This window comes from Lasioglossum baleicum, chromosome 17 (assembly GCF_051020765.1).
Source record: "Lasioglossum baleicum chromosome 17, iyLasBale1, whole genome shotgun sequence".
NCBI classification, from domain to species: Eukaryota; Metazoa; Arthropoda; class Insecta; order Hymenoptera; family Halictidae; genus Lasioglossum; species Lasioglossum baleicum.
The window spans coordinates 7,231,248-7,252,213 of record NC_134945.1 but is presented as its reverse complement, the minus strand read 5'-3'; the positions used below and the strand labels follow the sequence as shown (position 1 = coordinate 7,252,213).

At 38.2% G+C, this 20,966-nt stretch overlaps 4 protein-coding genes across 8 annotated transcripts in view; 3 read left to right on the top strand and 1 right to left on the bottom strand.

Moving 5' to 3' along the window:
- Rhogef64c (Rho guanine nucleotide exchange factor at 64C) overlaps positions 1 to 3,441 on the top strand; it is a 69,549-nt gene extending 66,108 nt beyond the window's left edge. For all 3 annotated transcript variants that reach the window (XM_076441808.1, XM_076441809.1, XM_076441807.1), the window contains 5 exons: positions 322 to 429; positions 566 to 718; positions 786 to 902; positions 984 to 1,085; positions 1,524 to 3,441. In XM_076441808.1, the coding sequence (XP_076297923.1) occupies positions 322 to 429; positions 566 to 718; positions 786 to 902; positions 984 to 1,085; positions 1,524 to 1,652 (609 nt within the window). In that variant the 3' untranslated portion in view covers positions 1,653 to 3,441. The remainder of the gene's footprint in view (positions 1 to 321; positions 430 to 565; positions 719 to 785; positions 903 to 983; positions 1,086 to 1,523) is intronic.
- A 2,021-nt stretch (positions 3,442 to 5,462) lies between these two features.
- On the top strand, positions 5,463 to 7,818 carry LOC143217489 (pyrimidodiazepine synthase). The gene is made up of 6 exons (XM_076441837.1): positions 5,463 to 5,502; positions 5,683 to 5,840; positions 5,911 to 6,072; positions 6,605 to 6,737; positions 6,821 to 6,936; positions 7,631 to 7,818. The coding sequence occupies exons 1-6, from the start codon at positions 5,478 to 5,480 to the stop codon at positions 7,754 to 7,756; spliced, it is 720 nt and encodes a 239-aa protein (XP_076297952.1). The 5' UTR covers positions 5,463 to 5,477; the 3' UTR covers positions 7,757 to 7,818.
- A 1,437-nt stretch (positions 7,819 to 9,255) lies between these two features.
- On the bottom strand, positions 9,256 to 16,041 carry Med23 (mediator complex subunit 23). Its single transcript, XM_076441810.1, has 10 exons — positions 15,508 to 16,041; positions 14,966 to 15,210; positions 14,747 to 14,879; positions 14,270 to 14,452; positions 13,908 to 14,192; positions 11,190 to 13,332; positions 10,874 to 11,113; positions 10,642 to 10,801; positions 10,130 to 10,417; positions 9,256 to 9,601 (listed from the first exon to the last, which is right to left on the bottom strand). The coding sequence occupies exons 1-10, from the start codon at positions 15,550 to 15,552 to the stop codon at positions 9,256 to 9,258; spliced, it is 4,068 nt and encodes a 1,355-aa protein (XP_076297925.1). The 5' UTR covers positions 15,553 to 16,041.
- Positions 16,042 to 17,273: 1,232 nt separating this feature from the next.
- On the top strand, positions 17,274 to 20,422 carry LOC143217485 (cyclin-dependent kinase 9-like). 3 transcript variants are annotated; one of them, XM_076441830.1, is made up of 8 exons: positions 17,274 to 17,476; positions 17,598 to 17,912; positions 18,018 to 18,102; positions 18,270 to 18,360; positions 18,465 to 18,631; positions 19,315 to 19,556; positions 19,625 to 19,772; positions 19,848 to 20,422. In XM_076441830.1, exons 2-8 carry the CDS (start codon positions 17,806 to 17,808, stop codon positions 20,154 to 20,156), a joined length of 1,149 nt encoding a protein of 382 aa, XP_076297945.1. In that variant the 5' UTR covers positions 17,274 to 17,476; positions 17,598 to 17,805; the 3' UTR covers positions 20,157 to 20,422. The 3 variants fall into 3 exon arrangements, with proteins under 3 accessions (XP_076297945.1, XP_076297944.1, XP_076297943.1); XM_076441829.1 differs by having other exon boundaries at positions 17,274 to 17,489; XM_076441828.1 differs by having other exon boundaries at positions 17,274 to 17,912.
- The last annotated feature ends 544 nt before the right edge of the window (positions 20,423 to 20,966 follow it).

Below are 20,966 nucleotides of genomic sequence, written 5' to 3'. Positions count from 1 at the left end.
AATTTGCAAAATTGCTGTTTCATCATTGATCGAACCTGTGCGCCGAGATCATCACAATTTGATGAGTAGGCGCAATTTGAAACAGTAAAAATAGTAGAAGAATTTAAAAATACTGTCATATTATTGTTTTCAACTTATGAAACATATTAAGCAAGAAAGTCAATGTGTATTTCATTCCAATTTGTTGCAATTCCGGCAAGAAATTTTTATTTTGCATGAAGATCCGCTGTCTAATCATAAGCGTTCCAAATGTGGTGTAAATAATTGTTCGTTTAACATCGTCGCCTGGTTAATCTAACTATTTCAATGACACTGTAACAGGAAGCGAAAGACGTGACCTCGACGAAACTTTGGAGAAGAATTTCGATCATACAGAATGGCAGGCGGCTAATCGGTGAACAAGATATGGTCAATATAAAATTGCGAAAGGTAATTAGGCATTATTTTCAAAGATAGATTACGAACATACTTCACAATTTGATTCGGTGATATTTTAGAAAGTATATTAACCCTTTCCCTATTGTACCTTGTCGAATATCCTTCTATATTGTATTTCTTGCAATAGATGGCTGTGGAGGTACTGGAATGGGCCCACGAAGAAGCTAGATTTGTTTTGGAGGGACGTCTTTTAGTCGCTCAACCAACTGACAACAATTGGAGACGGGGACGTACGGTCAAGCTTGCTCCTGTTACAGCCATGTTGGTTACCAATGGCAAAGTAAGATAACATTTCAGCAACTAATTACTCGCATTTCTGTGAATTAAATTAAATTTTGTGTTTGCAGCCAAATACAGAAGACGTCGAGTTCAACGATGACTCCCTTTTCCCAAGGTACATTGGTATCAAAGAGGCTACGCTCTTGTTAGTCAAAGAGAAATTTGGGCGGTACTCTTTGCTGCGAGTAAGCGACAATTTGGTTATACAATTGTATCTTTATTGTGCTTCGAGTTGTATATTTTATTTACAAATCCATTGGTTTCAGGAACCACTGTATCTCGACAAGTGTATCGTATGCTGTGAAACAGACCTCGAGGATTATTTCGAAGTTCAAGAACTGTATTCCAAGGAAACATTTATATTCAAGGTACACATTTACTAAACGTCAGGGGGGCACGTAGAAGCGCGGATATCTCGGAAACTATGCGAGATGGCGAAAAACTGAATCGAATCAATCTCGTGGCACATTTCGTCAGCTTTAATTTTGTATAGAATGGTCTTACCGCTAGGACGCATAGTTTCCGAGATATAAGCGGAAAACCGAAAAAGGGGACCTTCTACGTGCCCCCTAACAAGTCCAAACACATACCCAAAGTTAAAAATTGTGTCCCTTCCAATTTCCCTTTACAACTTTTCGTTGACTGGACTAGTTATATTATTTTCGATCTATTAAACGTATTAAGAAAGAAATGAAAATTCTATTTCACCCCGGTTGATTGCAAATCAGGTAGAAAATTTGTACTTCTCATAAAGATCTGCTGTCCGCTTATCATGAAAGGATTACGAGGGTTGTCTTCTGTTGCAGGCCGAGGATGGGGCCAGAACGAAAAGATGGTGTAGGACGTTGCAAGCTCACGCACAGTCCCTTGGTGCCTGGCGGAAACGTCGCGGAGCATTACCGAATATCATGATATGCGGAGTCGTAAGAAATTGATACGCGTACAGAAAACACGATGATAGAATCTATTGTGTTGTCAAAAACGTAATTTCGGTATTTTAAGGTGAAATAAAACCCAAGATAACTGCATGTGCAGCTTTGTGCTTACGAATAATGCAAATTACGCCTTGTAAACGTAAAAGTAGGACCTGTGAGGACGACTGAAGCCTAGATTGATCTTTTACCTAGCGCTTTTCACTACTGAAAAATCCCCATCTTTGGAAACGAGATTCCCCTTGAAATACCGAAATTACTTTCTAGCCAACCCAATACAATGTATAGTCGTTATTTAAAGGTGATTATATTCCTAAATACGCAAGCTTATTTGCGCGCGCTGGTTACAGCGCGGTCGATTCAACGAGCGTGTATGATCTCCAGATAAATTAGTAATGATTTGTCGCGGAGAAAGTGTCGGACCAAAGGATTCCCTCCACTCGTTGACGTTACTCGTCTACGAGCGATACGAAAATCTCTAGTTCTCGCCGAACGCAGATTCTTTTGCGTTCGGTTGCAGTACGTTGCAAAAATCTCTGAACTTCCTGTGTCGCTGTACTCAGAACTAGGGCTGTTACTTTTCCGAAGCTTCGACTCTTCAAAGATTTAGAGGAACGAAGGGAACTACGAAGTGCATGAAGTTTCGAAGTCTTCGAATCGTATGAAGTTATAACTTGATCAATCGTTTTTTTAGCAGCGAAATTTCGAAGTTCAAAGCTGCGAAACTCCTCTGTTCGCTTAATCCTCTAATAATTTACTACGGAGGTTCGAAGCCTTCGAAGCCTTTTAGCTGTGGTAGCATATTTTGCCGGAATGTAGGAGTGTCTGTAATTGTATCAAATATAACTCAGCAGCGAAATTTCAAAGTTCAAAGCTGCGAAACTCCTGTTCTCTTAATCCTCTAATAATTTACTACGGAGGTTCGAATTTCGAAGCTTCGAAGGGAAGTAACAGCCCTACATATGGCCTTTGAACGCACAAACGAAAGGAATCTACTCTGTCTCTTCCTTCCTGATTCGGAAAATCACGCGTACACAGGGTAAACGATTGTCCTCGTTGCGTACAGGACTCTCGTGTTTGTAATTACATTCGAACCGAAAGAGCAGATACCAGCTGTGATACTGACCGGTGTATTGGTACTTTCTTCATGCAATATTAAACATTGTACCGCGGTACAAGACTCGTTGGCTTTTCTTCCTATTATATTCTCTTAAGTCACACATTTATATACAGCAAGAACGTCGATATTAACGTTGTAAATAATATTAAAGAACGGGGTAATAGGGTTGACGCATTTTGTACCTACATCAGAGCCAGGAAACTGCCAAATGTTTCACAAGACCAGGCTTCATTTTATGATTCATCCATCGATTAATATATTATCTCACGACTATCCCTTAAGTAATAATAATTAACAGTATTTTATCGCGTCTAACACACACACACATAATTAAAGATTGTACATTGTATGATATTCTAATTTTACGTAAAATCTAAGCCATATGTTTGTATATAATTGTATGTATATTTATACCAAAATCAGTGTTAGAAACGTACTTTGTTATATCAAATCCAGCATTCAATAAAAATCAAATATATACTTGTACTGCATCTCTGTACGCGGAAACGATATTCCGCGGATTAGACAAGACGAAATTAATGTTTGCGTGATAATAACGGTGGCGGTGGCGAAGCTATGAAGTCACTTGACGGTTCAGTATGTATATGAGAACATTGAATGTAAAAATAATCTCAACGTTACACAAATTAAAATTATATTTTAAAATTAAAACTCGAAGTATTAGGCTGCGCTCACAGTAGCTCCGATATCGGCCGACGTCCGATGTTGTGTCTCTTTTTCGCGCGCTCGAAAAAAGAGACAGATGCGTCGGACGTCGACCGAATCGGCCGATATCGGAGCCACTGTGAGCGCTGCCTTACATGGACTTTATTTCCGATTTTTAGAACAAACTCTCCATAGATTCTGGAGAAGCTCTCTCAGTTCGTCCTTCTCTCTCGGCAGAGATTGCATAAGTCTGTCCTTGTCGGATACTGAATACGTGTCAGAAAGCGTAATGGTACAGTAAAGTCGCAATATTTATCCCTGAGAGTCTCTACGAAATTTCTCCCTTGCCTTCCCACTCCACTGTGGGGCAAACGCCGGGATATACCAGGATATACCGAATATCAATGAATATCAGGTGTATTAGGTAATTAGGTACTAATACCTAATACTAATTAGGTAATAATAATATAGATCTAAATCTATAATTATAAAAATCGCTCTTCCTTAAATATACATTACTTGTAAAAAAGTAGCACAAATATTTGATTAGCAAAAGGTTGAAATTAATTTGCAAAAGGTTGAAATCGATTTGCAAAAGGTTGAAATCAATTTGCAAAAGGTTGAAATCAATTTGTAAAAGGGTGAAATCGATTTGTAAAAGAGTGAAATTAATTTGCAAAAAAAAGGGTGAAAATTTTGAATACAAAACCTGTAAAATTTTGAAATTGATTTGCAAAAGGTTGAAATTGATTTGCAAACGGGTGAAATCGATTTGCAAAATATAGATGACAATCTTGTATCCCAGATAGCACAAAGACGTCCTTAAGACGTCTGCAATAAATGTAAAAATACATTTCGACAAAAACGAGTTTAAAGTTAAACCAATAAATAGCTTTATTAGAAGAACGCATGTGGAATTGACATAAAAAGTGTAATAAAAATAACAATTGCAATTAAAATCACTATAAAAATAAAAAATAATAAAAATTGAAGTTGAAATCAAAGTTGAGATTGAAAAATTGAAGAGTTGAAATTGAAAAATTGAAGTTGAAATTGAAAAATTGAAGAGTTGAAATTTATATTAAAATTAAATAGTTGAAATTTATGTTAAAATTGAAGAGTTGAATAGTTGAAATTGATGTTGAACCATTACTAATCCAATTACAAAACTTCCTTATTTTTCATTATTTTTGTAAAGGGCTTTGGCCAACTTATTTGTAGCATTTTTTCTGATTGAAATGACACCAAACAAGATACAATTTTGAAATAGCATAATTATGTAGATAGTAACATTGATGTATCCCTATCGTTCGATTTGTAGTGGATTTGTAGTGATTTGTAGTCCTACTTTCTTATTATTGATAGATTGCAGAGTAGGCTACTTACCTATATGATTCGGAATGCATTATTTGCGTACACATGCGCACTGGAAATTGGGTTTCGCCAGTACGAAAGCATTCCGCGCTGTCAGTCTGCAGTGGTCTGCAGCGTGAGTTCAGCTAAACAATTAAGCTTCACCAATAATGTGTTCAATTTCCAAAACCTAAAGACAGAATATCCTCCCTGGTAAAGATGAGCTTCATTGTCGCCAATCAAAAAAAGTGATTTGACAAATGTTATAAGCTGGTTATAAGCGGCAAACACACACAGCGGCAAAGCGGCTGTCATAAAGATGCTCATGTGTCTTCCACTTACATAGTATTGCCAACTTTACGGATTTTTCTGCTGATCTACAGAGTTTTCAGCTTGTCTACGAACCTACGAATTTTATACTAAAATTTACTAATAATTTACGCTAATATAAAAAAAATCTAACCTAATCCTCAGCAAAGAAGTTTCACTTCAAAACTCTGTAGATCTACGGATTTTCCACTCGGGGTTTCACTGATTCTTACGAATTCAAGGTGGCAAAACTGTTTCCACTTTTACCGAATTGAATCCAAATAATTCAATTGGAAAACACAAAAACACGTGTTTCAAAAAATAATCAGAGGGGATATTCTCTGCTCGTGTCCTCTCAAGTAAAAGAACAATTTTCAACGATGAGCGCCCTACATCTCGGTGCTGGTAAGTGATTTATTCTTTTCGTAAACTTGAAATAGTTATTCTGTCAGTAAAATTTGATTGGAACCTGTTCTACATATATAAATGGAGGTGTGAAGTATTATGGAAAATTATGATGTTTTTGCATGTATCGCGACATGAATTTGAATTAGATAATACTACATGAATAATTTTACCGTTTAGGCTCGCAGAAACCAGCGGAAGTAGAAGGACAAGCGCGTTTATACTGCATGAAATTTTGTCCTGTTGCGCATCGCGTTAAATTAATATTGTCTTATAAAAAAATTCCTCACGGTATCGTTCACATTAACATAAGGAATAAGCCAGAATGGTATTCCGAGGTGTGTATATTTATTTTATAACAGTTTACACTGATAATCGCATATAATGACAATTTCTTGTAATTTTTAGATTCAGTCCGAGGGTAAAGTACCAGCATTTGTTGATGTAGATGGTAAAGTGGTTGTTAATAAAATGATACCAGTTTATTTGGATGAAAAATATCCTGAGCCTCCTTTACAAGACTCAGCGACAAATGATAGATACTGTGAGCTCTTGGATCGTTTGAATTTGGTATGTGTATTAGTTGATATGGTTAGTTTGGTATTGGTAGTAGGTTGTTGCATATGAGATGTTCGATTTTTAACAGTAACGTTAAACAACCGAAACTATATTTCTTATCGAATAAGAATCGCACATTTCTTGATTGTATTTGGTATAAATTGAATTTTTTGGTCACTCGCATGCTTCGTATACAAGATTGTCATCTATATTTTGCATTGATTAGTAGACTGTGGATCTTTCACCATTTCACCTTTTTGAAAATCGATGAGAAATCAGAAGTGGAATCCTGGACCCTTGCGATCCTCGCGTACGTATACGTGGTCTAGCAGTGTGTGAATTTTCACGAGGGTCATCTGCTAGGAGAAGGGGCCCTTAAATATTCTTAACGGGTGAAATTGATTTGCAAAAGGTTGAAATTGTTTTCCAAAAGGTTGAAACTGACTTGCAGAACCTATAGAACAAAGCAAATTGCCTGAATGACAAATCGAGCAAAAACGATTCGGCACAGAACGTGTTAAACTCTTACGTACGTTAATTTCAGGTTATTAGCATTTTCACACAATGTATAGAGGGCGAAGACAAAAGACCTTTCAATGAAATTACTGCGGAAATAGCAAGTCTACTAGAAGAGTTCGAGAAAGAATTGGCATCTCGTGGAACTGTATTCTTCGGAGGTTTGTAAATGATTGATCTTGATCTTATAAGTTACAATGGCATTATAAAACTGTTTTATTCTGGTTACAACTTGTTATTCAAGGAGCTCAACCTGGGATGCTGGATTTATTGATGTGGCCATGGGTCGAACGAAAGAAGAGCATGTCTTTAATTCGTAAAGAACCAATGAGTCTCGACAAGGCTACTTTCAAGCATTTGGTGCGTTAAACATTTCGCGAAATTCATTGTGTTATAATTTTTCAATTTCAACGTCAATTTTTCAATTTCAACTTCAATTTCATTTTCAACGTCAATTTTTCAATTTCAATTTCAACTCTTCAATTTACACTAGCAAGTAAACGCTAACATTTTAGTACGACAGTAATGGTGTTTTAGAGTTATTTAAATTGAAATATCTCCTGAACTATACTAACTTTTCGACATACATGGGTTAGTACTTTTTTACAACGAATGTCCAGCTGCATCGATTGATGTATTAAAAAATATCTCATTCCATTTAAAGAAATATCAATGACCTTGAAATTTCGTAAAAAAATAACCTTGAAAATTTTTTCCCTTACACCGTTACATGTAGCCCTTCAAACAGTGTAACTTTGTCTTAAGAAGTTTTTTTTCTACAACGAAAAGTAACTGAGATATTAGTATGTTGTATGGTCACGGTGTTAGAGGCTCTGCTCGATGCTACGGAGGGCTCGAGTTCGAATCCTCCTCAACTCAACTGAGATATTTAGGTGTTCTTTTTCTTCGCACTCACCCTGTATGTTCGTGTTTGTAAATCTTTTGTTACTTTACAAAATATTTGGGGCCCCAAATGGTTTCTTGCACCCGGGCCCCTTTATAGAGAAGGCCCCTGCCCTGATTATAATATTCTAATATTCTAATCTGATTGTAGGTGGAATGGGCTGAGAACATGAAAGCGCAGCCATTCGTCCAAGAAAATGAATGTTGTCCTGAAAAGTTTGCAAGGTTGATCGAAGAAATAAAATCAGGAAAGAACGTCGACTTTGATAGAATTTAAGACAGTTATTTCGTAAATAGCGTTGCTTCCGCAAGATGTGATATTATACATTAGAATTCGATCACAGTGGCCTCTAGAGATTACAGAGTCTGGGACAATCCCAGTCCTGACAAGTACATTGTATAGGTTAGATTAGGTTTAACGGGTATGTTAAAGAACTGATAGTGCCAACTTATGGACTAACTTAAATATACAGTTAGGAGTATAACTGATCGCACACACTTTAAATCAGAATAACATTTTTATAAATGCACCAAACAACTTCAATTCCTCTGTAAGGCTAGAAGAATCAGTTTAGTAATGCATTTGGTCGGAATTGTGAAAAACAATAGTAAAATTTGATTTTTGTAACTCTTTTAATAGCTGGCCCAATAACGAGAATTTAAAAGATGTGTTTCGTAAACTCGTGTTAATTATATAGGCTCTGAAAATTTCATTGAAATCATGAAAAATTGCAATTTTTACTACGTTCGATCAGTTATGTTCCCAACTGTAACATGATAGAGACAATAAAACATTAAATGCCCATTTGTTACAATTGCTTTTATTTATTTTTTATTAGTCGCAGAAGTAACTAACTAAGGGCGATATTAAATTCTATCACGCGTACAAACGTGCGTGTGTTGTTGCTTAATTTAGATCTTCGAAGTTAATACAAGTTACAGTCGAGAAGTATTACAGTATTCAGTCGGCAAAACTTCCAGCGAGTATCAAAACATCGAATGTTTTGCTATAACTAGGATTCGATATAAATTGTTAACGTGTTCCGGAGTTGTATAACTTGCTAAAATGACAATATATATATATAAATAATATATACATATACATTGCAAACATGTTCACTGCGCTAATACTATCGTACTATACAAATTGATTATCTGGTAACCTTTATAAGTATACGAAAACTCTGTAAAATGAATTGATGGCTCGTCGAACGTGTTCCCGTCTTTTCAGAGAAGTTCAAATGTTTGTTCATCATTCAAAATTTGTTAGGTTATGTTAACTTACTTCCTAGGATGATCGTATGTATTTAATGATTAGGATTAGGCTGCGGATCTTTACGCATTCGTGGCTTATAAAAATGTTCGAAAAATGCTGGAGTATTAAATTCAACAGAATTTAGTACGCTTTTTATTTATTTTCGACCTACAAGTGCAAATTTATTTCGGATCTACCAATGGAAATATAATTTCATTTGGTACCATTTTCTTAAGAGTCTACAAAAATTGAAAATAAACATCCGCAGTCTGATCATGATAGACACTATAAATATATTGTTTAGGCAGTGCGAATTATATCGTTAAATATTTATAGAAAATCTCGATTCCTTCGTACTGTACGCGTTATGCATGTCGTGTAGAAAATCTACCAAAGAAGTTTTTTACAAACGAAATAATGTTCGTATTATTAAGTAAAAACCATACACAAACCAATGTGTACACGATCCAAAATTAACATTATCAAGTATTCACTTCCACAGTGCTCGTACTTGGAATGTCTCAGGATGATTGAATCTCGTCGACGTTTATGTGCGCGATGAATCGTAGTCGCATTTGCAAAGCCGGCCGCAGTCTTCGTATAATACATTCCACTTCGTTCTTCATCATATCGCCGACAAACATGTATTTTATATGATACAATAAATCACAGACTGGATCCATATATTTGAAATGGGTTTGATGTCGATCCACTTGTTTCAACATTTCATACAAACGGACCGCCAATTCGACAACGCAATTTGGCCTCTCGGCGTTGAACCTTGCCAAAGTAGGTCCAATTAAGTGACAGGCGTATATCAATTGCTCCTCACTATTTACAACTGGTTGAAGTTTTTCTTTGATGAACCTAAAATCATAATAAACTTGTATTATTCGACGTCGTCAACTATTTATTTATGGGAATTCACAGCAATATCCATAGTAGGGCTGTTACTTCTCCGAAGCTTCGACTCTTCAAAGATTCAAAGGAACAAAGGGAACTTCGAAGTCTTCGAATCGTATGAAGTTATAACTTGATCAATCTTTCTTTAGCAGCAAAATTTTGAAGTCCAAAGCTTCTATCTCTATTTCTGTTGATCCTCTAATATAGTTTGCTACGGAGGTTCGAATTTCGAAGCTTCGATTCTCATCACTAGACTCCGGATGTTTACGCAAAATAAAAAGTTTGTGCATCAATTGCGCAAGGCTTAATATTTTTACTGTTTCAGATTGCACTCGCTCATTTTTGTTATAAATGCATAAAATCCGGAGTCTTCTCATCACCTTCGAAGCTTCGTAGCCTAAAAATCTTCGACCTCCGAAGGAAAGTAACAGCCCCGATGCATAGTCTAATTATTCACTCATAAATACGTGCTACATTTGAAATTACACTTACTGAGGCATGGTAGTGATTTGTCCAACGCCAGCATGGTGCCACACCGAATGTGCTAACGCCAGCATGTAACTGTATTTGTTTTCCAACAAACTATTATGGGTATTGTTAAAGTTAAACATTTGGAACGGTGTTAAATTGTTGTATTGCCAATTCGCTAATCCTGGACTGCTTATTGTTTCCACTAATCGGTCGTGAAGCGTTGACCAATAACATTCTGGTAACGCAGCTAACAGCAATCCCACGCAATTGATCCATAAATGAATCTCATCCGATGGTATCACTGTGTACCTAAAACATTTCATTATTATTTAGATGGTAGCCCAACTGATAAAAATTCCTTTCGAAAATACAGTAATGTTCCATTCTAAGTCAATTCTCAGTTCTGCGGTGCGACATAGATCGGAACAGGCCATTTTCACATTTCTCTTCGGAAATTAACTAACAGGCGGAGCACAGAAAAGACCAGGAACCACTAACGCACTGAACTTGAATAAAGTTGATAATGATCTTACCCTTTCGCAACCACATCCAGCAACGAATTAGCAACCAGGTTAGGAGCAACTGGAACAGCCATGAGTTCTACGCAGGTAACGTACAGTGCGTGCGCAGCAGGATTTGGAAATTCGTTGAATCTCCAATCGGTAGCAGGAAAATGAGCCGTACCTGACATTGCTGTGAGAGATATGTTTGCGTAATGCAATATTCGAATTTGCTAACTGTCATAATAAGAGAGCGACAACTTACTTTCTACAATTCTTCGAACTAAACGGATATAATAATCCAATTCTGGCATCCACGTGACAACATCATCGGATGATCGTGTCATGTACATTTGATAAGCCTCCGAAAGCGCCCATCCTTGAGCTCTAATTTCCCTCAACGAGCCTAAAACTGCGGACACCAGTCGCTTCTTTAAAGGCGGCCTGTCCCTCAACATACGTTCGTAATAATGCAACGTATTGTACAAATATGTGACAGGTCGATCTGAAATTCGATATGCAAAATTGAAATTATTCGAATATAATGGGGAGCATTCTAGTACGCCAAAGTATATACGAACCGTGAAATTTGTACAGACACCCCAAATGTTCTAACAACGTTTCTAAACTCTTCGACACAGCTGGAATCTCCAGATACCTGTGTACAACAATATCGAACACTGGCAGAAATCGTAGGCACACGTTTCCAAAGTAAACCGGTAAACTTTGATATTGACTGGGACCTCCGCTGGTTTGTTCCATGATACCCTCAGGAGCAAACTTCTCTGGGAACTTTCGATGGAACGCGAGATGCTTTTCGTGCCAGTTCGACTGTTTCCAATGCTCGGGAGAGTTTTCTTTCACGAACTCTTGAACCCTGTTGCGAAACTCGATGGCCTTGAGCAATAGTAATTGGATGATGAAGAAGCACACTTGAGCCTCGCTGCCTTCGTGAGTTCTCAACACTAGACACAAAATCAGTCTATCGATGGTCACTATATTGTATTTCCAAATCATATCGTTGATCGTGTCCACGCATTTGTTCACATGTTGGCCGCCCACGCTGTTGGCGAATTCGAAGACAAGGTAATCGCAGAATTTCCTGAGATGCGCCGACAAGGCTCTGGCACCGATCCTCTCCAGAATTTTGTACGCGATCGGACTGATGCGATCCGTTTCGAAAATCATTTTCCACAAAAGACACAGGAACAAAGGCGGTGTTCCAGGCACAGAGAAATGTGCTATGATGTCGTTTTCGTTGCTCATGGAAGCCCAATTGCGATACTCCTCTTCTACCGCTTTCTTGATCTGCTGTTTGTTCTCTTTGGGTACGCTGTTCTGTTGGAAAAACTCGCTGAGAACCGGAGGAAAACACTGAAGAGTATGATTGGCCCAGGAATGCGGTGTATTCTGCATTATCGTGTTCAATAACTCCTTGCACCAAGTACCGCTGTGACTGTCCGATCCAGTGCCTGTGACATGCATGGACCTAGCCAGCGTCAACACCAAAGCTCTGTTCAACTCTTCCGATTCCGCGGAAACAAGAGTCTTCGGTTCAGACAAAAATCTAGACAGCTGCGGCTGTACCTCGGCAGATCCCAAACCTGTAATTAACCGTAGAGCTGTACTCTCCACGCATAGGTGTAGCTGCGTCTGATTAGTCTGCGGTACGGCTGCCAGGCTGTGTAAATGGGATAGAAGTTGCACTCTGTAGTGCGGCTGTATATGATGCATTCTATAACTGAACATTTCGAGGAGCGTGTACAATGTTCCCCACGCGTGAGACTTGAAAACTGTTGGGAGTAATTGGCTAATGAATCCCTTGATACCAAGACTTTCGATCTCCGTGTACACTAACAGACGGCTGTAAGTTTCAACTAAGGCCGGCGCCAGTGCCATATTGCTCTTCGATTGAGCCAATTTGATCACATGCGTAACGATACTGTGTATGAGACTCATCTTCGAGTGAACTGTCAACGAATCCAAGATGGACATGGACAACGGTGTGGTCGGGCCACTCGCAAGAGCCGCGTTATTCTGTAACGTCTGCATCGGCTGTTGCTGTTGGCCCTTCTGAGTACCAAGTATCGTGTCGACCAAAGCTGCCATCGGTCTACCGAAATATTCTTGATTCGTTGAATACGCATTGCATAGTAAAGCAATTCTATAATCGGAGCCCATACAAAGAGAAGTATTGGGCATGACTAGATGTTGCAAGAACTCGTGGTGAAGTTTCAAAGTGTGCGGTATCGGCCTGTGAATATTCGAATGCTCCGATTGAGCTTTTTTCAACAAATGTATCCATATGCATGTTATAGCCATCTGGTGAGTACACAATGCTTGAGTATAATCTGGGACAGGTAAAGGTTCTTTCTCCGGATAGAGAAGATCGTACAATTTTAACACTGGCAAGAAGTTCGACAGCGGATTTCTTTGAATGCTTCCAGAAATAAATTGCAATAGAACCCACATTAAATGGTCCCTCCCTTTTCTCAAATCTCTGCCTGCTAGTTTATCATGGATCGCCATTACGATACTAGGGAAACAAGCGTACGAAAACAATATGAAGTATATAAGCTGCGACGATAGATGTAACCATACGTAATGGTTTGCAACAGTTCCGTCTGTTCCCTCGGCTGGTAATGTTTCGTTCTCCGCGCGTTCCATCGCGAGAATAACCAGTTCAACCAATTGCTCTTCCAAAGCTATACATCTTTGTTTTTGCTGTAACAGATGTTTATATTGCTATGAAACATTTCGATTCTATGTACAGTCAGGGGACATTATACTTTTTCGAGTCGAAAAAAGTATGCTATTGGAAAGTATCAACGATATCGAAAGTTTTACGAAAAAAAAGGAGTAATAAGATATAAAAGACGCAGCCTGTCCAGATCGACAGGTTGTTTAATATGTTTTTTGACGCGGTAAATAGTTTAGAAAATATTCGAGAAAAACGATTTTATTAGCATTAAATTAATTATTTTAATGTTTAATCTTCTTGGAGCACGTTTTCCCGTTACCTGTGGGCACTCAAACTTTGCACAGATTTGTTTTTAATTATTTGGAACAGCCCTGGGGGGTGCCATGAAAGAAATTCAAAAGTCGGAAATAAGAGCCACCCTAATGTGCTTACAGGGCGAGTCTTGTAAAATGAAGAAATATTTCACGACGTAAAGAATATTTCAAACAGAAGTTGTAATCTGTTTTTGGTTACTTTACTTCATCAAGCTCACTTTCAGTTGTTTCAAACCGTACGTAAATGTATATTATATGAATTGCAAAGACACGTAAGAGTTTACCTGCTTCTGTAAACCGAGCATCGAACACACCATGTCCCTACTATAGGGTTGTTCCAGAACGTATCTGAGCAATCCAGTTTGTGGTTTAAGTAGGTCCTCGTCGTACGGTAAATTTCCTTTCAAAGAAAATTTCAATGTCGTAGTATCGAGTACCCAGGGATTAATTAAATCCGCGTATCCAGTGTGTTCCACCACTGGCAACATTTTCGAATGTCCAACGATAGATACCATCTGCGCGGTGGTGCGGAAACTTTCAACAAAACTTGAGAAGAATTTTGCTAATTTCTGAAAATGATCGATCTCATAAGATATACGCAAATCAATGCGAGATATTATAAATCATACCATTCTTAATGACATACCCAGTGTGGCCAGTTTTTACCATCGGGATAAGCTTTTTGAATTTCATTCGCGATAAAATAGCCGGGCAATAAACAAGCGTTTCTATCGAAAATATACTCGATTACATTTTCTAGCGCCTTCAACTGTGGTTGAACAGACGCGTTCAGTCTTGCGGGAATAGTTTGAGCTTTTTCTTTGCAGCCCTACAACACAGTATAGAAAATCATTAATTTATTAAATTATCGTCACAATAACTCCGAAAGATTAATGCCACACTACAGAATAAAATAGAAAAGCAAAGCTTCCCGCAGATGCTGTTTATTTGGCACAAAACTCGCGTAACGTAAAAGACTGGTTATTGTTCACAGATGTCTGCACTATAAAAACAATACAACTTCACACGCGTATGCCGACTACATGCGTCGTAAGCGCCGCTCACACGTGAAACCTGGAAACTTAGTTGCGCACCTAATAAAATTGACTTTAACAATGCTTACTTTCATTATCTCCCTGACCCCTTTATAATCGACTCCTCCGATGATGTGGCGAATAACTACAAAACATTCTACCCAGAAATCTTCGAGTTGATACTGCAGTTTATCGCAGCTTAAAATACACTCGCACACGAGTCTAAAAACAAAAAAGTATATGCAATTACTCGATTATTCTACATTTGCATTTAGTATGGTTACTAGTAGCGCTTTCGATTCGTATACCTCGCCGGTAAGACGTTAGACGTAACCAAATTTTCCAATAGAGACAATAACAATTGTAGCCGTCTATGATTCGTCATCGCTGCTGCCATAGATAAAAATTGTCGTACCGCATTCTCCTGTTGTTCTTTGGATAAATTTGACATGGCAGACGTTAAATCCGTCTGCCACGACGATATCTTCTCATTTTCGCTATTCGGATGGTGCACGAGCACGCAGCTGAATGCTTCTTCTATAGCTTCTACTTTCTGTAACGCGTTTGTAAACGTGACGAATGAAAAATCGTTGAACATTCACAGCTGTTAACACATTGCCGACCAGTGATTATTGCATAATTTTTAAAAATTATTCATGGCTAAACACTTTTTAATGGACAGCAATTTTCATTGTGAACTAACAAGTCACCTTCAATAACATCATCTAATAGTTTCATTTAAGATTGCAGTGTAAATGAAAATTTCTATGCTTTCTTTTGGTACAGCACAATTATTGAAACACAGGCTTTCGATAGGTAAAGTGTTAATATTAAAACAATGCATACTTACTAAAATATCGTTGACGATATTAGTAATTTGAGTTTCGTTGCTCATCGTTTCAATGTGAGTTTTCCATTCAAATTACAAAAAGGATAGAAGCCTAACACGTAGGATCAAACGTTGTCGTTTTCACGTTCACTTTTCTCATAGTTTTTAGTCAGTATTTTTACCAAATATATCGTGAACAATTTAAAGACACATTCGCCGAGTTTTGTTTACGTTTTCATAACCTATACGGCATTTACGGTACACAGAGCTGCGCTTACACAAACTTAAGATCCCTACCCCTACCCCTACACACCAGTGATGCCAGATACAGATACAGATTGCTACAGCTACAGACACAGTGATCAACTGATCAGTGATGCTAGATTGATATGTAATATGTTGTACAGCTGCTACAGACACAGACACAATAACGGTAATGGTATATATAGTATATGTATATTGAATAGGTTCTCTCGTCTCTCGCGCATGCGCGTCCAGCGCAGTAACGTATCAGGAGATCTCATTGTCAGGGATTGTCAATTCATATAGCTTCGTAGTTTTCGTAGCTCGATCGGAGGCATTCTGAAGGAATATGTACCCCCACTTCCCCTGCCTGCGCGTCTCGCTCCCCGTGGTGGCCGTAGTGCTTCGGAGCAGGTATAGAATCTATACTATACCTATACATATACAGGCAGCTCATTTTGATGAGGTTAATAGTATTTAATATATTGCATTTAGTAAAATTTAACTTGTTACATTAAAATTTTTTATTTTTTTGTCATTATTGGGTTATGAGGAGACGCAAGTTGCCACAGGCAATTCATACCCTCGTTACGGCACTGAATACACTACTGTGCAAAAGAAAGAAGCACCCATTAAGTATAATTACAAGATATATCAGAATATATAATGACAAAGAATATCTGTATGTAGAAATTGTATTGTACAATGATTGTATATTCTCAGAACTATTCAATTATATAAACAGCTTTTCTATTAAATATGGTCGGGTGCTTCTTTCTTTTGCACAGCAGTATATATGGCAGTGTTTCTCAACCAGTGTGCCACGAAAGCTTGTCAAATAATTAAAATTGCATGGGCTTTGTAACTTTGAAATAGTATTTGTAATTACCTCAACTTTGGAACCTCGTTTTGATTTAACTTGTTCAAGAAAACAGGCTCAGCCCACTCATTAAATAAATTTTGTAAACAAATAACGTGTTTTGTTTCCTTTTTATCGTACAACTTTTACATTTTTTATATTCAGGTGCGCCGCAAATAATTCCAGATATTTTTAGTCGAGCTAAAACTTTGCACAGATTTTTTTCAATTATTTGGAACAACTCTGGCTGGTGTCGTAAAAGAAATTTTGCCAAAAGTTTTTGGGCAAGAGTAAATAAGAGCCACCCGAAGATACGTTACTGTTTTGGGCGCGCATGCGCGAGACATCTTGGCGTTCTTCGCCTGTGTTCCGATATGGTGCATCTTTTCCATTTCTCGCGCATGCGCGGGCAAAACAGTAACGTATCTATGATGACGAGGTATTGGAGCCTTGCGCCCTGAGACAGTTATATTGGCGCGAAAGTGCCGAAACAATCTGTTCCGGACAAAAAAACTTCAGGACGTGTCGTACAAGTTACAAAATATACACAAATACACATGTTACACATTTAGTTTTCAGAATCAAATCATACAAATCTCTTAAAATTTTGCGGGGTGCTTAAGGTACCCGATTTTATCGAGAATTTTACTTTACTGAGGCTGAAAGCGCCACCATCGCGCGAGAAATGTTCCGATAATCGGAACACTGCACTGTTCAGCACTGTTCTTGGTGGTTCTTGGCCAATATCTCAGCACTGACGCCAACTGACGCCATCAATCATTTCGATTCTCGAACACCGGTCCGGTTATACCATAATTACGTGTTTTTAGTTTTTACTAGGCAGAATGGTTTCGCGCATTTTATTTGATGTGTCGGCTACGATATTCGGTGAATATTAACGGTACAATAAGTGCTAGGAGACTTTTGCTTGTTGTTATTCAAAAGCCATACCTAAATATACTATGATCAATTCCAATACGAAAGCGTGAGATTGTCTGTTACGTTGCAGTTGCATGTGCATGTTGCATCGTTACATGATTGCAGTCCGCGCTAGGTGACGCACGGATCGAGATTCACTTTTTATTTCGAGGTTATGTCTGGTTATGTACATACAAAAATGTCTGTCAAACTATTCCACGGTGAATCGACATGAGTTGAGTACTCGCGTACGATGCTGTTTCGTTGCCGGAGGTATGTTTACCTGATGAATATCAAAAATGAATACGAAAGAGAAGGAGAAGTACATCGAGGAATTCGATTTTCCTCATTGCGACGAATCGTCGAAATATGAGAAAGTCGCGAAAATCGGTCAAGGCACCTTCGGGTAAGTTACATATTTACTTCGGCGAATATCGCTTTACGGATAGGTTATGTACTTACCAGAACGAAAAGTTTTTGTTGTTTCTTAACGATTATTATCCTTCTGCAGGGAGGTGTTCAAGGCTAAAGAAAAAAATTGTACCAAGAAATTTGTAGCTATGAAGAAAGTGTTAATGGACAATGAAAAGGAGGGGGTATGTACACGATCAAATATCATCCAGTTTAATACAGTTATCTCGTAATTTTATTTATATCTTTCTGCAGTGTTAAGATAATTCCAGTTTTTTAACAGTTTCCTTAGAGCATTCATTGTCTTGAGAATATAATACAGTGAGGTATTAACGACTCGTTCTTTCCACAGTTTCCTATAACTGCTTTAAGGGAAATAAGGATATTGCAATTGCTGAAGCACGAGAACGTAGTGAATTTAATAGAAATATGTAGGACACGAGGTATTTACTTTCACAAATTCAAATATTACAAATAATTTGAAAGATTGTCCTTCTGAGACAAAAAGTCTACCAAATAATTATTAACACGGTCAATTTTGTTTCAGCAACACAAATTAATCGCTATCGTTCTACATTTTACCTTGTATTTGACTTTTGTGAGCACGATCTAGCTGGGTTATTGTCAAACGTGAATGTCAAGTTTAGTTTAGGTGAAATTAAGAAAGTTATGCAACAGTTGTTAAATGGTCTCTATTATATTCATAGTAATAAGGTAAGAGTGTGCTAACTACGAGTTTAATAAACGGACTGTACAGTAAAGTCGCGTTCCTGCTCCCATCGTCTGTTCCAAGCAGGGACAGAGATCGTGTAGGGAAACTATTTTTTTATGACTGCGTCGACCGCGCCGAAAGTACAAAGGATGCCGAACGTAGAACAGGACAGCATGTAAACACCGATCGCCCGTTTACACTGCTCGGCGAGCTTCTTGGATCCTCGCAGGGATGCCCCCCCGTGGAAGGGGTAGGCGAAGGGACAGTGATCGTGGAGATCCTCGGGGAGCTAGATCGCGACTTTACTGTACAGCTTGTCAAATCTAGCTGTGCGGTTGACCAAAACTTAGGAGTGCGCAGACAAAAACAAAGACCGCAGTTGACGAGAGAAGGATGCAACGTATGAACGGTACGGTACACACCTCGTCAAAGGTGTGTACTGTCCATTATTTCTTATGGCAGTAAACATACAAAACAACTGTTTATATGTTTCTGTGAATACGCTTGTGTCGCTTTACTTTTTAACTGAACTGTGTCGCCACGTGCATCGTTTGACAACTGACGATCAATTCACCATCGTTGCGAGGTTCCACCTATTTACATTCAGCCGCACAGCTACATTTGACAAGCTGTACGTGTAAAACATGTTCAAATTTAATTTGCACGACAATTTATCGTTCCACAGATTTTGCATAGAGATATGAAGGCTGCGAATGTTCTAATAACCAAAAATGGTATATTGAAACTGGCTGACTTTGGGTTAGCCCGTGCATTTAGTGCTAACAAAAATGGCCAACCGAATCGTTACACAAATAGAGTCGTTACACTTTGGTATCGACCACCAGAACTTTTGCTCGGCGATAGGAACTATGGTCCTCCTGTAGATTTGTGGGGCGCTGGATGTATAATGGCTGAAATGTGGACCAGGTTTGTCTTAATATTTGCGCAAATTTTTAATCGTCGAATGGATGACTATACATTATTCTGTCACGCAGATCGCCTATAATGCAGGGAAACACAGAACAACAACAACTCGTATTAATTTCTCAGTTATGCGGTTCAATAGTAACGGAAACCTGGCCTGGAGTAGAAAATTTAGATTTATTCACTAAGATGGAATTACCTAAAGGTCAAAAACGAAAGGTAGATATCGTTCGATAGGATGCAGCGACAGTTATCCATAGCCTAGAGTTGTAAAAACTGTTTCTTCTCGTATAGGTCAAAGACAGATTGAAGCCATATCTGAAGGATCCTTACGCCTGCGACCTGTTGGATAAACTATTGATCCTTGATCCGTCGAGAAGATATGATTCGGATTCCGCATTGAACCATGACTTTTTCTGGACCGACCCAATGCCTTGTGATCTTAGTAAAATGTTGGCACAGCATACGCAGAGTATGTTCGAGTACTTAGCTCCGCCGAGACGTCCCGGACACATACGTCACCCGCATCATCAAGTACCTGGAGGGCCAGCGAAACCTAGTTCTAGTATGGCCGACAGTGGTTACCAAGATCGTGTATTCTAGCATATTCTGCTTTGTTCCGGACGAATATAGACTGCCTTTTTATCGTGCATCCTGTTCATCTTTTTTCTCCGCTGGCGTCGATATAGATCAGATTCTGTGTTTAACGTTCAAAGAGCAGGCAATTCGCCATTAAAATGGGGTTGGCTCTGGCTAGCCCGACCCTCTAAAGGTTAAGTTAAATGTCTGATTTATACGAACTCTGGAGACGAGATGTAAGATTTTCTTATACACATATACATATATACATAAATTTTTTACAAATAGAAGTGGTCTTCTGATTTAAGCCTTGTATTTCCGGAGTTTTGGTTCAGTTGTATCGTTATATTATGGATTTTAGTGTCATCAACACAAGATTTATTTCAGTAAGCAAATTTTCAATTTTACAATTTGTTTTCGATTCGATAATATTAGTACCTACGAACGAAATCGTATAAATTTGCAAACCTAAATTGGCTAAGTCTAAATTATAATAAAATTTCGAGTTGTACTCGTGCAACGAACACATGTGACAGTTTTAGCGAGATCCGCGGTAATCGGTGATAAATGGTACAACTATAATTTCGCCGTTCGCATTGTCGTAGTCATGAGAAAGCAGTATTGTGCATAGCACCGAGGAGAAAATATTAAATATGTACACGATCGTATGTCCGTAATACTTCGTTATTTTTATACTTACCACTACGCTTCGTTATTATGGCTAAACTAAGCTATTGAATTTATCAATCTGTGAGGCACAGATAAATATATATCATCTATATTTTAAAATAAATGACGTGACAGTGGTATTTATCGTAGGATATAAACAAATAC